General features: G+C 38.2%; 1 protein-coding gene across 6 annotated transcripts in view; it reads left to right on the forward strand.

Moving 5' to 3' along the window:
• TAF1 (TATA-box binding protein associated factor 1) overlaps nt 1–18,977 on the forward strand; it is a 78,864-nt gene that overhangs the window by 25,272 nt on the left and 34,615 nt on the right. For 5 of the 6 annotated variants that reach the window (XM_074324340.1, XM_074324341.1, XM_019747966.2 and 2 more), the window contains exons 26-32: nt 940–1,048; nt 1,321–1,419; nt 1,747–1,924; nt 6,181–6,248; nt 7,802–7,924; nt 8,739–8,831; nt 8,914–8,998. In XM_074324340.1, the coding sequence (XP_074180441.1) occupies nt 940–1,048; nt 1,321–1,419; nt 1,747–1,924; nt 6,181–6,248; nt 7,802–7,924; nt 8,739–8,831; nt 8,914–8,998 (755 nt within the window). Of the gene's footprint in view, nt 1–939; nt 1,049–1,320; nt 1,420–1,746; nt 1,925–6,180; nt 6,249–7,801; nt 7,925–8,738; nt 8,832–8,913; nt 8,999–16,547; nt 16,696–18,977 lie in introns of those variants that run through there. The other variant, XM_019747967.2, reaches the window with a different exon arrangement.

The following is an 18,977-nucleotide window of genomic DNA, read 5'->3' on the forward strand; positions in this document are numbered from 1 at the left end:
TGCCACTGAAAGGTCATTGCTCTTAGGCTGTTAGTGCACAAAACTGGGAAATATACATGTATTGTAAATCACAACTTCATAGTGATACTTCCAATTCAGATTGTATCTACAGCTTCTCCCTTATCTACCCCCATTTCATATTAGCGTAGTGTCTCTGGTTTCCAGCATCAGTATATTGATTCATTTGTTCTGTCCTATGATACATACAAAAAAAGTTTGAGAATTACAATACCAATACCACTACCGACAACAAACCTATAGAGTCAGTGTGTTCGCTAGCTTGTTGTTCTTGGATTATATGCCACTGAAGTTGTACAATCGGTATTATATTCAAAATGCACTTGAATTCTTTTTTTGTGTATAATTTTTAATTTGATCCATACACAGTTCTGTTCATTTGTTTCTGTTTCTTTTAGGTTCTTGGTTCTTTTTCTGTCCTTGTTGATTTAATTTATCAATATCTGTAATAGTCATGTTTTGAAGCACATTAGAAAAGGAACATGTAATATCTCGATCCCATACAATGGAAGGGAAGAAAGTGGATGGGATTTTAATGATTGAGGGAAGCTCAAACTAGTTTTTCTTTTCAAACCAGTTTGATTTCTTCCTTGTTTCCATTCTGAAGAAGTTGTTTCCTAGCCCTTTATCCTTAGGAGAATGTTGGAGCTAGAAGGATTCTTGAAATTCCTTTAGCCTAGTTCCCTTATCTTCCAAATAGGAAACTGAGGTGAAGTTGTGGCTTGTCTAGCTTTTTATTAATTTGGAGATCCTATGAGGCCTTGCCTCATTTGAGCCTTAAAAGGTAGATGTCTGCCCTTTGGTTTGGCTTTTTCCTCCCCAGGCTCATGCTCAGGTACTTTGGACTTTTTCACTGTAGTTGCTTTTTTTCTGGGGACTAGAAATAGGAATTGCACGCTATGAAACTGTTATTGATTGCAGTGCAGATGAGGTTCGCAGAAAATCTCTGGTTCTCAAGTTCCCGAAACAGCAACTTCCTCCCAAGAAGAAACGGCGAGTTGGCACCACTGTTCACTGTGACTATTTGAATGTGAGTATTTGTGTTGCTCCTTTCTAACCAGATGGGCTTCACATTGATTCCCTTAGCCCTCTAAGCCCCGGATGCCTGTGACACAGCCTTAGATTCTCCCTTTGGCCTGGCCCCAAAAAGTATGTGTACTGTTCATTACAAGATTTCCAAAATAGGTTTGTCTAGCTTGAAAATACTGGGTTTTTTTGTTTTGTTTTGTGTGTGTGTGTGTGTGTGTGTGTGTGTGTGTTTTGAATCTATAAAGCATTCTGGTTTCCTTGTTTCTCCTTAAGAGACCTCATAAGTCCATCCACCGGCGCCGGACAGACCCCATGGTGACGTTGTCATCCATCTTGGAGTCTATCATCAATGACATGAGAGACCTTCCAAATGTGAGTTCATCACATTCATATCTACAGTAGGGGATGGGAAGGCTCTTTGTTCTGTCTGTGATTTCAGATAGAGGGCAGTATAGTTCTAGGTACCTGGCACTCCTACTTTCTTTGGGATGTAGTTTTTTGGTTGTTTTGTTTTTGTTTTTTTGTTTTTGTTTCTGTTTTTGTTTAGCAGTTTAGTAAAGGAAACAGACCTGCTCCATCTAGAAAGATTCCTTTGAGAGTTGATGGCCAGGTAGACCGGTAAGATGTGAGAGAGTCTTCAGGAACTGGCTCTTTCAAGTGTTCTTTGCTCATGGGTAGTGCTGACTCTTGTTTGCACAGACATACCCGTTCCACACTCCAGTCAATGCAAAGGTCGTAAAGGACTACTACAAAATCATCACTCGACCAATGGACTTACAAACGCTCCGTGAAAATGTGCGTAAACGCCTGTACCCATCTCGGGAAGAGTTCAGAGAGCATTTGGAGCTCATTGTGAAGAACAGTGCAACCTACAATGGTGAGAATTATCTGTTCTTTGACTGCAGAGGGCACGTTGCACATCCTTATTTATCCCTTACTCGTCATAAGCTCAGACTAGACTGGACTGAATGAAAGGACCCACAATGGATTAGTGTATTTTGGGGTTATGAAAATCAGGTGTGTACATTTTAGTCATTTAATACACATTTAACCCTTGAACTGCGGGGGTTCGTTTATGTGCAGAGTTGTCAGTTGACCCTCACAGCTCAAACCCATGTTGTTCAAGGTCAGCTGGTGGTTGGGAATCCAAGGGTGCAGAGGGCTGCGGTAAGTTATACACAGGTCTTCACCTGCAGGGGTAGTCAGCGCCCCTAAACTTGGCATTGTTCAAGGATCAACTATATATTGTTTTTTTTTTTTTTTTATTAAAGGAACAGGACTTCATTGGGGAACAGTGTGTACTTCCAGGACTTTTCCAAGTCAAGTTGTTGTCCTTTCAATCTTAGTTGTGGAGGGCGCAGCTCAGCTCCAGGTCCAGTTGCCAGTTGTTAGTTGCAGGGGGCAGAGCCCACCATCCCTTGCGGGAGTCGAACTGGCAACCTTGTGGTTGAGAGCCCACTGGCCCATGTGGGAATCAAACCGGCAGCCTTCGGCGTTAGGAGCACAGAGCTCCAACCACCTGAGCCACCGGGCCTGCCCTATATTGCTTCTTTTTATTTCCACTTTTAATGTATCCTCTGGAAAATTGGGAGTCTGTTGAAATGAAACCGTTGTATGTAGAGTAGTGGGAGGAAGAAGTAGGCCTAGGAAAATAGACTGGAGAGACGTTCAGTGTGGATGTCTGTGCCTGTGACTGTATTTGCTGTGTGCGAATCTGATTTGGTCTATAAACCTATTATAGGGATGTCATATTTTGCTTAAAAAGCTGGAAAGGCAAGGAGGAAGAAATCTTTGTTAAGTCTTTAAAGGGGGAAAACAGTGCAGCTTCTGCATGTAGGGATCACATTTTCTATTTTCCACCTGTGTCCTTGAGCACACATTCATATGTAAGTGTAGGGATTTAGAGTACAGACAGGGTATGAGTCATGGCTCTGCCATTTATTAATTGAGTTGCCTTAGACAAGTTATTTAACCTCTCATAGCTTCCTCATCGTCTCATCTGTAAACATGGGACCACAGTAATACTTGGATTTGAAGACCTTTCACAAGCAGGCCTGACCCATTTATCTAGTCTCATCGCCAGTGACCGGCTCCCATACTCACTATAGACTTCTTCCATACTCAGCAGTATATCTCACGAAATATGCTACGCCATTTCTTCATTCCTTTGCATGGTCTTGGTCCTTTGTCTGGAATGCCCTTTCTCCCCTTTCAGTGGTGAATTTCCATTCATATTTCCAGACCAATCCATATCATCCCTTCATGAAGACTTATTCAGATTGCCCAAAATATCAATTATTTTATCTTCTGTGCCTTCCTCGCACAATCAAATCAAATTTTATAGCTCTTACTGTGTTATATATAATTATTTATATGTCTGATTCTCCCACCACTGTGACCTCCCAGAGACTGTATCTTACTCATCTTTGTATTCCCATGGCCTAGCAGAGTGCCACATACATACAAGGGAAGAATAAATTTGTTAGGCCCAACTGTCATTCAAGTTGCAAGGATCAAGAATTAAAACAAAAATCAGATTGGAAGGGGAATGGGAAGGTAAGAGTGGACTTTGAAAATACACACTTTGAAATACCTATGGTTCATGTAGGTGGAGATGTTAGTAGAAAAATAGAAATTTGAAAGTTCTAACTTTCTCACAACCTTACATATATGGGAGGTACCAAAAAAATACACATTTTAAGAGATGTTAACACTGTGGTCAACATTGCTCAAGCAGTTCGCCATAATCAGAAGTGTCTGGACGCTGATGGTAACCACTTGGAGCACCTCTTGTAATTGCAGAAATCAAATATGACTTGTATTCACCTTTTGTTAACGGTATATATTAATACAGTTTTTTCCTTTCTTAAAATGTGTATACATTTTTTTGGGCATCCTCTGTATATCGTGCATTGGTGTTAACTACAGTCATGTTGTACATTACATCCCTAATACTTAGTTATAACTGGAAGGTTGTAACTTGTGACCGCTTTCCTCCAATTCCCCTTCTCCCCACTCCCAACTCTGGTAACCACAAATCTGATTTTCTATGAGTTTGGGGTGTTTTCTTTTTGTTTTGGGGGTGTCTTAGTTTCCATATATAAATGAGATCCTACAGTATTTATCTTTGTTGTTGAATGTCTTTGCACGTGCTTAGAAACACCTTTCTTGAACTTTGGCGTATTTGGCACTATTGACCACTTTTTCCTTTGATACTCTCTTCTCTCTTTTTCAGGAATACTTTATTTAATCCCTTTTTAGCGTTTTCACTCTTGTGACTTAAGCTACCATAGATCTGCTGGTATTACTATCTCCGGCCAGTATCTCTGTACTCATGTTGCCCCTTACCTGCCACACATAACCCATTTTTCAGTGCCCTACCGGAAACTCTTACCTGATTGCCTTATTTAGATTGATGATACTCACATCCCTGTAGCTGTGCAGCCTAGAAATGGTAGTCATCTTTGATGCCACCCACTCTCCCCCACACTCGTAGATCAGTAAGTCCCATGATTGTACCTTCATTCTGCTGGAACACAGCCCTCCCTTTCAGTCTCCATTGCTACTGGCTTGTCATCTCTTGTTTGAGCTCTTGCAAGAGCTTCTAAACTTTTCCTCTGCTATTTGCCTTAATTCTTCACACACTGTTGACAGAGTATTTTCTTCTAAAACACAGACTTAAAAAATTATCCTCCAGCTTAAATCTTCAGTGGCTTTCTGTCACCTATGAGACCTTTGTAATGTGGCCCCTCCTGCTTTCCCAAGTTCCATTTCCTGCTTCTCCTCTACACATACCTGTATTCCAGTTGTATGAAACCACTTGCAGTTCCTCTTCTGAAAAGTGATGCTTCATGAATTTGCTTACCTCTGTGTCTTTGCACTTTTTCTTCCCTCTGGAATATCTTTCTCCTGTATCGTCTACCTGATGAACTTCTACTCTTCCTTAATGAAACTGCTCAAATGTCAGTCACAACAAGCATTTCCTATTCCTCCCCAGTATGCAGATTTAATTGTTGTAAAACAACTTACAACGTATTTCATACACAACCCCTCCATATTTTATAGCAAGTAGTATATTCCTTTATTCACACTGATACTCAGTTTTTTAAAACTTTCTTAAGGAAGTTGTCAGGCATGTTCAGAAGTGGGGAGGGGAGTAAATAAACCTCAGTGTACTTATTCATCCAGTTCAACAATTGCTAGCATATAGCTGATGTCGATTATTGTTTAGTCTGTTATTTCCAGGTATCGTACCATTTCATCCATAGATACTTCAAGCACTAATACTCGGTCTTACAGTGATTTAGTTTCGTGTCATTCTCTTGACTAAACCAAGAACTAAAGAAGGAACTGTGTCTTATTTTCCCGTTAGTCTCATCATTGAACACATGACAGTCAGTCATTCAAGACTGAATGACTAAACACATGAATGCTAAATTAGTAGAGAATAGAGCTGAGGTTTAAGCTCTGGGGAACACTTACACGAAAGAATCTACAGAAGAAGATAATCAAGCAACTAATATTAAAAGGAAGTAGTCTGAATTACTGTCTAGATGAAAAAGTTTTAACTATCCTGATGAGCTTAAATTAGAGCAGCCATAAGCAGGGAGTGTAGGAAATAGTTCGAGGATTTTCTGAAGCTCTTGTTATTGATTTAAGGCAAACTAAAGTAATAGTCTGAGGTGAGATAGAGATTCTTTTATGACAAAGGCTTTGAATTAGCCATGTATTGGGAGGACATCACAAATCATACAAACAAAAGTTGCAGTCATAAATTCTACATGCTAAGTATGGAAAGATTATAAGTAATGCATTGCTCTCCTTAAACAAATTGTCATTCCCCATCCATACTATCATTTGCAAAGTATTAAAGACAGAGTGTTAACAGTAGTACTATGTGTGGATACACACAAATAAGGGAGAGTTAAAATTAGTTTATTCATCCGTATTGTGTGTCTGCTATGTCTTAGGCACCAAAAGATGGAGATAAGACTGGTATATCTGTCCAACCCAGCAGCTGGGCTGGTGCCTGGCACATGTTCAGTGCTTAAGTAAATGTGTTAAAAGTCTCGAGAAGTGTTGGCAGCCTTGCTTCCCATTTGTAACAGTCCCATATCTTATTCTCTAATTTAGGGCCAAAGCACTCACTGACCCAGATCTCTCAATCCATGCTGGATCTCTGTGATGAGAAACTCAAAGAGGTAAGACATTGAAAATGAGCCAACAGTAGGGGAATTTGAAGGTGGAGGTAGCAGGGTTGAGAAAGTAGGGATCGTAACAGAAGGAAGAGTAGAGAAATGTGGGAGTAGCAGATCTTTAGTATGTAAGAGTCTGGAAGGGACCTTAGAAATCATGTAGTCCAATTCCTTCGTTTTGTAGACGGAAAAACTGAGGTCCATAGAAGAAAATGACTTGCCCTGGGCATCATGACTGTTAAATAGTAGAGCTGGGATTAAAGTCTAGAATCCACACAACTCTTTAGAAAAAAGGGCAAAGGAAACTGACTCCCCAGGGAGTCACCTGGAGCTCAGAGACTGTGTTTTGGCAGGGAGGAATTTTAATTTTTAAAAGATAATCTATATTCCATCTTTTTACCAAAGAAAATACGGTACCTTACAAGCTTACACAAATGCAAGTGCAATAACGATGTTAATGTTGAAGTGGACACTTCATAAAAGAGGATAGTCAAATGGCCAGAAAACATGGAAAGGTTCTCAACCTGATTGATCACTGGGGAAATGCAAATTGAAACCACAATTAGATACCACTACATACCCACCAAAAGGCTAAAATTTAAAAAGACTTAAGAAAAAGATTGACAATACTAAGTGAGTGTTGGTGAGGATATGGAGCAATTAGAATACAAACCTTTTCCTAGTATGGTCTGAAATGAGTTTATTGGGTTAGGTTTCCTTACACAAAGTCATTAATCAGCAGTGATATGTTCAGTGTTTCCAGCAATAGTTTTACAGCAAAAACAGTGTGATACTAAAACTAAACTTGGTGAAAGTGTTTTTGTTATGGAAGCTAAGGTTTGGATGCCCAGGGATGTATATTGTTGGTGATCTACAAGAATAAAATAGAGAACACCTACAGGAATGATTGGATAAAGAAGATGTGGCATATATACACAATGGAATACTATTCTGCCATAAGAAAAGATGAAATCGTGCCATTTGCAACAACATGGATAGATCTTGAGATTATTATGCTAAGCGAAATAAGTCAGACAGAAAAAGTCAAGAACCACATGACTTCACTGATATGTGGGATATAAAACTGCAAGCAACAAAGGAACAAGACAAACAAAGAATCAAAAACTCATAGACACAGACAATAGTTTCGTAGTTACCAAAGGGTAATGGGGGAGGAGGGAGAGAAGAAGGAAAAGGAGGTCAAATATATGGTGATGGAAGGAAAACTGACTAGGTGGTGAGCACACAATGGGATATAAATGATGTATTACAGAATTGTACGCTTGAAACCTATGTAATTTTACTAACCATTGTCATCCCAATAAATTTTAATTAAAAAACAAAAAAGGAATACCTAAAGGAGTGGTTGGTATATCCCCTTTACCGGAATGTCATTTATCTGGACTTTGTGCTTCGAACAAACTGAATAGTCGACAGTTCAGAATTAGACCTTTTGAGGCCAGGGCAGTAGACAACTGAACCTTAAATTATCCTTCATTTTCTATGGTGATCGCACCTCAGGGAAACCTCTGCCTTTCTTTTGTTTTGTTTCACATCAGAAAGAAGACAAACTGGCTCGTTTAGAGAAAGCTATCAACCCCTTGCTGGATGATGATGACCAAGTGGCATTTTCTTTCATTCTGGACAATATTGTCACCCAGAAAATGATGGCAGTTCCAGATGTAAGTGATCTCTGTGCTACATATTGTGAAGCTAGTAAAGGGAAAAGGAAAGAACTGTAGGGTGTGCATTTGTGTGTATGTCAGAGATTCTGGAGGGTGGTGGTTGTCAATTCAAACTGATACATAATTTTGAAAACTGAATTTTTTTAAATTAAAGTTGATAAAAACCAACTTTTTTGCTGTATGAGTGCATTATCATTGAAATCAAAGAGGCCCGGAATCTCTGGACATAGAGAGGTTCTTTCTTCCTGTTTGCATTCAGTGTTTGAACACTCCTGAACGACCCTGAAGAGAAATTAGTATGCCAGCTAATGGGGAGATTTTGGTCTAGTGGTGCTTCTTGGCAAATGACAGTTTGATAATTACTCAGTGTTTGTTGTCTTTTGTTTCTTTTTTTCTTTTCTTTTTTTTTGTCTTTGGTACTTTATGACAGGGCTACCATGTTGATTCTATGTATGATTTTGTTGTACTGATTCTGCCTAGGAATTCTGAACTAAGTTTCCTGTTGTGTTGTAGGCATATGTTGTATATGTGTAATTTTATAAAACTTCTGGGTGGGACTAGGGAATAACACAATTTAATTGTGAGTGTGGAGCAGGGGTTCTTACTCTATCTGCATAGAAACCCTTAAAGGAGTCCACGAACTCCTTAAATTATATATACAGAAGTTTTGTGTGATTATGTGTGTTTCTGGCAAAAGGGTCTATCTGTAGCTTTTGTCAGAGTCTCTTAGTATTTGTGACCCATTGAAGGTTGAGAATCTCCAGTAGAAAAAATGGTTTCCATTTAATTTCTTATGCTTTCTTTCTACTAGTCTTGGCCATTTCATCACCCAGTTAATAAGAAGTTTGTTCCAGATTATTACAAAGTGATTGTCAATCCAATGGATTTAGAGACTATACGTAAGGTGAGTGATTTGATCTCAGGTGTGTTTTTGGAATCAAGTTACTTTGTACGTGTATCTGAGTTCCTGATTCTTTTAACCACAGAATATCTCCAAGCACAAGTATCAGAGCCGAGAGAGCTTTCTAGATGATGTCAACCTTATTCTGGCGAACAGTGTTAAGTACAATGGTGGGTATGCTTCCTTGTTTTTCTCTCCTTCCATTAACCCATCCATCTAACACTGGTGACCATTATTAAAATTTAAGTGCGTAACACAGCCTTGAGCAGTGATAGCAGAACCAGTCAGGCATCTTACGCTGCCTTTTTTTAAGCAGGCACATATATTAGTGTCTATGTTCTGTAACGTTTGTTAATAACTTTTAATAAAGAAAAAGAAATGTACGTTTATTTTTTAAGCTTTGGAAAGTATAGAAAATGAGATGAGAATAAAAGTCAAATGGATACTACTTTGGGCTCTGAGCCATCACTGCTTTCCATGAGATGTGAAAACTCACCTATGCCCAGGCTCTTGGATGGAGGTTAGGGAGCTGTGTAACTCGAGGCCACGGTGAGCTTCCTCAGAGGGTGGAGTTTTTGCTCGGTAAATGAGCTAATTGAATAATACATGCCAGATTCTCTGCTTGCTACTTAATCTACTGGTAGGAAGGACATAGTCACTGTCCTCGTGTAATTCACAATCCAGTTGATGGAGAACAACAGTTAAAATGCCACTTGACACAGGCTGTGTATTATTACAAGGATGTGCAGAGTGCACAGGCGAGGAAGTAGCATCTTCGCCTAGGGGCTGGGGAAGGCTTCGTAAACAAGCTAATAGACTTCACTTTTGAATGACTGACTTGTTAAGTAAACATTGATTGAACACCTACTATGTGCTGACACTGATAGATGCTACAAATATAAAATCAAATTAGATATGGTCCCTGCCCCCAAATTGATTGTAGTTTAGTTGGGGAAACAAAAAAAATTATGGAGCTTAAATATTACGCTAGATGAATGCCAGAGGAACACAGGAACAGGATAACTAAATCAGAGTGGGATTAAAGAGGCTCTCTGAAAAAGAGTTTTCTTAAGCTGAGTTCTGAAGGATCAGTGGAGTTCGCTAGGCAAAGAATGTGGAGGAGAAAACGTTCTAGGCAGAGAATAGTAATATGTAATGGCACAGAGGCCTGCAGTTGTATTATAGGCTGAAGAAGCAAGTTGTTGGGATTGCAGTTTCAGTGCCCCTGTTGCTGAATGGCTGGTTATACGTAGAGAGGTAGATCGGAGTCACTTCTCAGAGGGCTTGTGTGCATATGCCATACGTAATTAAGTGGGGAATAGACTCTACATGGACTCTGTTACTATTGATTAGAAACAGGCAGGTTCGTATCTGGCCAAACCAATAAAGTTTGAAGCAAAAGTGTTACTTTGTGTGTAGTACCTGATAGTAGGACACATCTCACGTGCACCATCAACGCCACGGCGGATGTTGTTTTAGTACAAAAGATGTCGTGTTTCATATCATATGACACTCAGCACCTAGCACTTGGGTGTCGGGTCATTAGGTAGCAAGTGGAAGATAGGGAGCACTCCATATAAAACTGCACCTGGAAGTACGCAGTACACACCAGAGGACCAGTCTTGCACTTCCATGGTGGTGATGGACTGCACCCTGTCAGTGTTCAAGCCTTTATGTCTTCCAGCTACAACATAGGTGCTGAAGCGATCCCAGAGCCTTGTTTACGTGCAAATAACATTGGAAAAGAACATTCCTCATCAGGGAACCCCCAAATTTGGGATTGGAGCTATATGTAATAGTCTCAAAAGGCACACAACATTCCATGTCAGTGAAAGAAGAGATACAGATAAAGAAATCCCTTCTGCAGAACACAGCCCAAACTTTTGCCAGCCTTAACAAAGCCATACAGTCCTAAGTAGTTGGCAGGGGCCTTGTACTTAAATGCTTGATTAAATTGGCAATAAACTGAATAGTCTGTACCAGTCGGTGATGCCGAGCTAGTCACCGTCAAATCCCTTTTCCCAAAGAAGTTCCTAGCAGGTTCCTCCTCTGGCGCTCTTCACACCGAAACCAGCTGATAAGAAGCCGTCTTCAGGGCGGATCTGGGACAGGTAGACCATGTGTCATGAGACCTGAGAGCCTAAGGCTTTAGAGTGCTCATTGGGACCCTACAATCTCAATTCCATGTGAAATACACGTACCCCCAAAGTGTCCTGGGAAGGATTTTTCTACTTTTGGTTCAGTAACTCCCAACTCTGTGAGCTCTGATCATTGTTCTGTTTATAGGACCCTTTGTGGAGTCTGGTCCTATACACATGGAACTCAGTATTCAGCCAGAGACTCAAGGGAGCCTCTGCAGATCTTGAGATATTTTCCTGTGGAACTCCCTCCTTTCCAGTTCTGCCCTGCAACTTCCAGCTGTCTGAGCCACCCCAGGCTCCAGACAGGCTCTGTAGCTGCCTTGCGTGGGTTCGGTAGAAAGCCATGAGCAGCTGGAGGGCTCACTTCCTTTATTTCCCTTCTCTGAGGGATCATAGTCCTGCACTTCTGTTGGACAATTGTTTCATGTTTTTATTTTTGTTTTGTTTCCATTTTTCTGGTTACGGTAGGAAGACTAGTCCAATAGCCGTTACTCCATCATGCCCAGAGGTCTTTTCATTTTGTTTATAGTGTTTTCTGACATGGAGAAACTTCATTTTTATGCAGTTATATTTATCAGTCTTTTCCTTTATGGTTTCTATCTTTGGTTTAGTTGTTTAAAAGACCTTCCCTACCCACAGGCTATCCAACCATATTTTCTTCTCATATATACAGTATTTTAAATACTAGAATGCTTATCAGTTTTTTAAAAATGGAATCTAATGTGTAAGGTAAATATCTAACTTCTCTTCCAAATGATTAACTGAAGTGTCCAAGTTCTATTTATGGAACAGGCTATCCTTTTGTACTAATCGAAATGTTGCCTTTATCATGTATGAAATTCTTACATATCCTTGAACCTATTTGGGGGTTTTCTATTCTGTTTTACTTACCGGTTTGTTTAATTTGTACTGTTATCACCAGATGGTATTACTGTGATCATCAGTCAGACTTTATATTTTAAATCTCTTGGCTGTCTTCATTCAATTACTCTAAATAAACTCTAGGAACATTTTTGTTAGATTCTTACCTGTCCCCAAATAAATAAATAGTATTGAAATCTATTTAACTCATGAATTAATTTGGAAAGAGTGTCTATCTTTATAATACTGCATTTCTTCATCTAGGAGCTTATGTTTCCTCATTTATTCATATTTTCTTTTATGTCCCAAGTACAGGCTTGTAGTTTTCTTTGCATAATTTCTAGGCATCTTTTTGTGTGTGTGTGTGTGTGTGTGTGTGTGTGTGTGTTGCCCTGTCTTTATATTCTTTCTTTTTTAATTTATTGGGGTGACAATTGTTAGTAAAACTACATAGATTTCAGGTGTACAATTCTGTATTACATCATCTATAAATCCCATTGTGTGTTCACCACCCAGAGTCAGTTCTCCTTCCATCACCATATATTTGATTCCCCTTACCCTCATCTCCCACTCCCCACCCCCCTTACCCTCTGGTAACCACTAAACTATTGTCTGTGTCTATGAGTTTTTGTTTCTCATTTGTTTGTCTTGTTCTTTTGCTGTTTTTGGTTTATATACCACATGTCAGTGAAATCATATGGTTCTCTGCTTTTTCTGTCTGACTTATTTCACTTAGCATCATACTCTCAAGATCCATCCATGTTGTCACAAATGTTCCTATATTATCTTTTCTTACCACCGAATAGTATTCCATTGTGTATATATACCACAACTTCTTTATTCATTCATCTATCGAAGGACATTTTGGTTGTTTCCACGTATTCGCCACCGTAAACAAAGCTGCGATGAACATTGGAGCACACGTGTCTTTGTGTATAAATGTTTTCAGAATTTTTGGGTAGATACCCAGGAGAGGGATTGCTGGATCATACGGTAATTCTATTCGTAAGTTTTTGAGGAACCTCCACACTGCCTTCCATAACGGCTGCACCAGTATGCATTCCCACCAACAGTGTATGAGGGTTCCTTTTTCTCCACAGCCTCTCCCACACTTGTTACTATTTGTCTTGTTGATGATAGCCATTCTGACTGGGGTGAGGTGATATCTTATCGTGGTTTTTATTTGCATTTCTCTGATGATTAGTGATGTTGAGCATTTTTTCATATGTCTATTTGCCATTTGTATGTCCGCTTTGGAGAAATGTCTCTTCAGGTCCTCTGCCCATTTTTCAATTGGGTTGTTTGTTTTTTTGTAGTTGAGTTTCATGAGCTCCTTGTATATTTTGGATATTAGCCCCTTATCGGAGGCACTGTTTGCAAAAGTCTTCTCCCATTCAGTTGGTTGCCTCTTTATTTTGTCGATGGTTTCTTTTGCTGTGCAGAAGCTTTTAAGTTTCATATAGTCCCATTCGTTTATTTTAGCTTTTACTTCCATTGCCTTTGGAGTGAAATTCATAAAATGCTCTTTGAACCCAAGATCCATAAGTTTAGTACCTATGTTTTCTTCTATGCAGTTTATTGTATCAGGTCTTATGCTTAAGTCTTTGATCCATTTTGAATTAACTTTGGTACATGGTGACAGATAGCAGTCCAGTTTCATTCTTTTGCACGTGGCTATCCAATTCTCCCAGCACCATTTATTGAAGAGGCTGTCTTTGCTCCATTGTATGTTTTTAGCTTCTTTGTCAAAAATTATCTGTCCATATTTATGTGGTTTTATTTCTGGGTTCTCAATTCTATTCCATTGGTCTATGTGTCTGTTTTTCTGCCAATACCATGCTGTTTTGATTATTGTAGCCCTGTAGTACAAGCTAAAGTCAGGGAGTGTGATACCTCCAGTATTGTGCTTTTTTCTTAAAGTTGCTCTGGCTATTCGGGGTCTTTTGTGGTTCCAAACAAATCTGATGATTCTTTGTTCTATTTCTTTAAAAAATGCCATTGGGATTTTGATGGGGATTGCATTGAATCTGTATATTGCTTTGGGTAATATGGCCATTTTAACTATGTTGATTCTTCCAATCCGTGAGCACAGAATGTCTTTCCATTTCTTTGTGTTTTCTTCAATTTCTTTCAAAAATGTCTTATAGTTTTCAGCATATAGGTCTTTCACATCCTTGGTTAAGTTTATTCCTAGGTATTTTATTCTTTTTGCTGCAATTGCAAAAGGAATTGTTTTTTGTATTTTTCTGAGATTTCATTGTTAGTATATAGGAATGCAATGGATTTTGTACGTTGATTTTTATAGCCAGCAACTTTACTGTATTCATTGATTGTTTCTAATAGCTTTTTGGTGGAGAGGGCATCTTTTGTTTAATTTATTCCTATATGTTTTATACTTTTTGTTGCTATTGAGCATCTACTTTTTTGTTGTTGAGTTTATTCCTAGGTAATTTAAAAGTGTTGCTGCTATTATACATGTGCTTTTTTCCCCTATGTGTTTATTAAATCTAAAGGTTTCAGTCAGTTTGAAGAATATGAATAGATGATTCAGTAGTGTTCATAAGTTAATATAATACTGACAGTATTTCCATATACAGTCATGCACCACTTAACAACGGCGATACGTTCTGAGAAGGGCATCATTAGGTGATCTCGTTGTGTGAACATCACATAGTACACGTATACAAACGTAGATGATGTTGCCCATTAACATAAATGTGTGTGCTGTACTCTTATAGGATGGGCAACACAGGAGGTTTGTTTACAGCAGCATCACCACAAACACATGAGCAATGCATTGCACTATGACGTCACTAGGCGATAGGAAGTTTTCAGCTCCATTATAATTTTCATGGGACCACCGTCATGTATTTGGTCCATCACTGACCAGAATGTTGTTGATGCAGCACCTGAATGTACTAGTTTCTAAGTCTGTCTTATGAGACTGTAAGTTTGGCTGTTAATAAATAATAAGATTCTTTTTTGCCGTCAGTGACTCTTGAGATTAGGGCCAAGACATAAATATTCTTATATAAAGGTTAAGTGTCTCATATCATTGAAGAGAACAAAATCTTCCTCAATCCTGCTGTAGCCTCTTGGCTGTCATCCTTTCTCTTTCTCTTCACAGCCAGACTTTTTTCTTATTGTGGCAAAATATACACAACATAAAAGTTTGCTCTTTTTACCATTTTTACATGTACAGTTCAGTGGCGTTAAGTACATTCACATTGGTGTGCAACCATCACCACTGTCCATTTTAAAAACTTTTTCATCATTCCTGACAAAAACTCTGTACCCATTAAGCAATTAAAAAAGAAAAAAAAAAAAAGCATTCTCCCAGCCCTTGGTAACCTCTGTTCTACTTTGTCTATGAATTTGCCTCTTCTAGGTACCTCATATAACTAGAATCATACAATACATAGAATATTTGTCCTTTTGTTTCTGGCTTATTTTACTTAAGATGTTTTCAAGGTTCTTTCTCTTATGAGTATGTAGCATCTCTTCCCCGCCTCTTCACCTGCCATTCATGTCTCACTTAGTTTTAATCTGGCTTCTACCCTGCCCACCATACCATGTGAACAGGATCACATAATTGCCAGATTTAGTGGACATTTTTCAGTCCTTATGTGGACCTCACCCCAGTGTTTGACATCACTGCCTATTCTTCCTTGAAACTGTAGTGTGATTGGCTTCATAACAACTTCCAGCTCTCATTTTCCTCCTACCTCTTAGGCCATTCCTTGTCAGTCTCCTTTGCGGAATGAAGTTCTGCCTGTTCCTATAACTGGAAGCACCACCCCTTTCCTGATGACTCTCATCTCTGTCCTGGGCAAAGACCTACGTCCCAGTCACCTGCTGAACATGTCCTTTTGGGTGTCCCAGTTGGACTGCAAACGTGCCTTAAATTCACATCGTTCTTTCCTTCTCTATTCCAGTTTTCTCCCTCTGTCCTTCACTCAGCTTACTCCTTTACTATTTCCAATCTGGGTTTGCTAAGGCACTAGCGTCACCCAGTAGCTACATCTAGAAACCTCACTTATTTTTTATTCTTTCCCTTGAATGAATCCCCAACTCCCAAGACATCACTACCGCCCTCGTTGTATTTTGCCCAGATTATTATAATAGTCTCCTGGCCAATGTCCCAGCCTTCAGACTTACCTCTTCTAACCTATCATTCACATTCCTGTCAGACCTATTTTTAAGAAAATAAAAAAATTCATATTTCTTATAAGAAGGTCAAATAATATACAAACATATAAAATTAAAAACTAAAGCTTCTGCCTACCTTCCCATAGTTTCATTCCCCAGAGGGAACAGTTAGTGTATAGCCTTCCATACGTTTCTCTGCACTGATAAACATGTTTAAGAATTACAATTTTTTAAATTTATTTTTAATAAAAATTGCCATTTTTATGATTCTATAATTCTTTACTCATGAATATATCCTGATCTGCTTGTTTAAACTTGTATTTTAAAATAATTATAAAAGAAAATAATTATCATCAAAAATTATAAAATAATACAAAGATTATTTATTATCTTACACCTACCTTCCTCCAGTGATGACATCTTGCGTAACTGTAGTTCAAAATCAAAACCAGGGAATCAATATTGGTACATTACCATTAACTAGATTATAGACCTTATTCAGTTTGCACCTTTTAAAAAAAAATCTGCTTTCATTTGTGTGTGTGTGTGTGTGTGTGGTTTTATGCAGGTTATTCCATCGTGTAACCACCACCACAGTCAAGATTTAGAACTGTTTTATCACCACGAAAGAACTCCTGATGCTACTACCTCTTTGTATCTGCAGCCCCCACATGCACCCACCACTGTCTTTGTCCCCTGGCAACCACTTATCTGATTTCCATGTCTAGATTTTTATTATTTAAATATGTTAAAGAATAATACAATGTTTTTGAGATTGACTTTTCTCACTAAGCATAATTCTCTTGAGAGCCATCCAAATTGTTAACATGTATCAGTAGTTCATTTTTTAAAATTGTTGAGTACTGTTCCATTGTACCCGAGTTTGTTCAACTCCCTGAAGGACATTCAGGTTTCCAGTATTTTGCTATTACGAATAAAGCTGCTGTGAACATTCATATACAGGGTTTTGTGTGAATATAAATTTTCATTTCTCTGGAATGTATGCCCAAGAGTATGATGGTGAATGTATGTTTAGTTTTATAAGAAACTGCCGTACTTCTCTCCAGAGTGCTTGTACCATTGTACGTTCCCACCAGTAATGTATGCATGATCCGGTTTCTCTGTAGTAGGTACATCACCTCTATTTTTAAAAATTGTACCTCTTCTCTCTCACTGTGGTTTTACATTGCATCTCCCTAATAGCTGCTGACGTTAAACATCTTTTCCTGTCTTCATTTGCCATCTGTGTTTTCTTTGGTGAAGTGTCTGTTCATTTCTTGGTCCCAGTCTTGATTGTGTAGTTCTCTTATTAATAATGAGTTTTGAGGGTTCTTTTGTATATTTTAGGTACATGTCCTTTATTGGTGAAATGATTTATAAAGCTTTTTCTCTTGGTCTGTGTCTTGTCTTTTCAGTCTCTTGACGGTGTCTTTGGAATAGCAGAAATGTTTAATTTTGGTGAAGTCCAATTTATCAATTTTGTTTTATGGATTGTGCTTCTGGTGTATCTCTAAGAAGTCTTTGCTTAGGCCAAGGTCACAAAGGTTCTCATTTTCTTTTAAAACTTTATAGTTTTAGTGTTTTACGTTTAATTCCATGATCCATCTTGAATTTTTGTATACAGTATGAGGTTTAGGTTGAGGTTCTTTTTTTTTTTGTCTATGGATGTCTAGTTGTTCCATTATCATTTTTTGAGAAGAGTATTCTTATTCTATTGAATTGTTTTGAGCACCTTTGTCAAAAATCACTTGAGTGTGTGGGTCTATTTATGGGTTTATTTTGTTCCATTGATCCTACGTACCGTATCTACCCCTTTGCACATTGCCGTGATTACAATAGCTGTATAGTAAATCTCATCGTCAGGTAGAGTGAGTCCTCTCATTTTAGCCTTTTTCTAAATTGTTTTCTTATTCTTTTGCCTTTCTACATAAATTTTAGAAGAATCTTGTCTATCTAAAAAAAGTCTTGGGATGGTCGGTTAGCTCAGTTGGTTAGAGCGTGGTGCTAATAACACCAAGGTTGCCGGTTCGATCCCTGCATGGACTACTGTGAGCTGTGCCCTCCTTAAAAGTAAACATATATACGTACATACATACATAAATGCAACACTTAAAGCTGCACCCTCCACAACTAGATTGAAACAATTACTTGATTTGGAAATGATGGGTCCTGGAAAAAAACACTACAATAAATAAAAGTTTAAAAAAAATAAAATTAAGTCTTTGCCGGAATTTTGATAGGAATTAAACCTATAGATCAATTTGGGGAGAACTGACATCTTTACTAATTCTGTCTCATGTTAGTACATAGAGACACCTATCATTCTGTTTAATGTATTCCATGGTATAGATGTATGTATCATATTTAACCATTCCTCTTTTGGGCACTTAACGTATATAATGCTGGTTTGCAAGCAGCTTTTCACTAGTTTTCTGTTTCAATGATATCACTGCATGCTTGTAGGAATATTTCTATAGGAAACTTTGATAAATGTGCTGAAAGGTTTCCAAAAGGTTGTACCTGTTTATAGTAAAAATAATAGTGGAGCAGGCCTATTTTCCTAGAACCTCTCCAAACATTGGGAATTATCAGTGTTTAAAAATCTTTGCCAATCAAATTATTTCTGTAAAATTCAAGTGTATAACTTAAACCAAAATTTTCCATCATAAAAAAAATTAGTCATTTAAAATTGCTCATCATAAAAAATTGCTCATTAAAAAAAATCAAACCTTACAGAATTATATAAAGTGAAAAGGAAAAATCTCCTTGCCCTTTCCTTCTTTCCATCCCTTTCTCCAGAGTAGCCAATTTCAGGTTTGATTGTGAAGTACTTTGGACCTTTTTCTATATGTACCACATACTTTTTTAACAAAAGAAATCCTATATTTACATTCTGTTCTACATTTTTTTTTCATTTGACAGTATGTTATGGGCAATTTTTCATCCGTGTAAGTATGTGGTTTTAAGTAATACCTGTTTATATGTGACTCAAAAAAGC

Source organism: Rhinolophus sinicus, chromosome X (assembly GCF_036562045.2).
Source record: "Rhinolophus sinicus isolate RSC01 chromosome X, ASM3656204v1, whole genome shotgun sequence".
In the NCBI taxonomy this organism is placed as follows: Eukaryota; Metazoa; Chordata; class Mammalia; order Chiroptera; family Rhinolophidae; genus Rhinolophus; species Rhinolophus sinicus.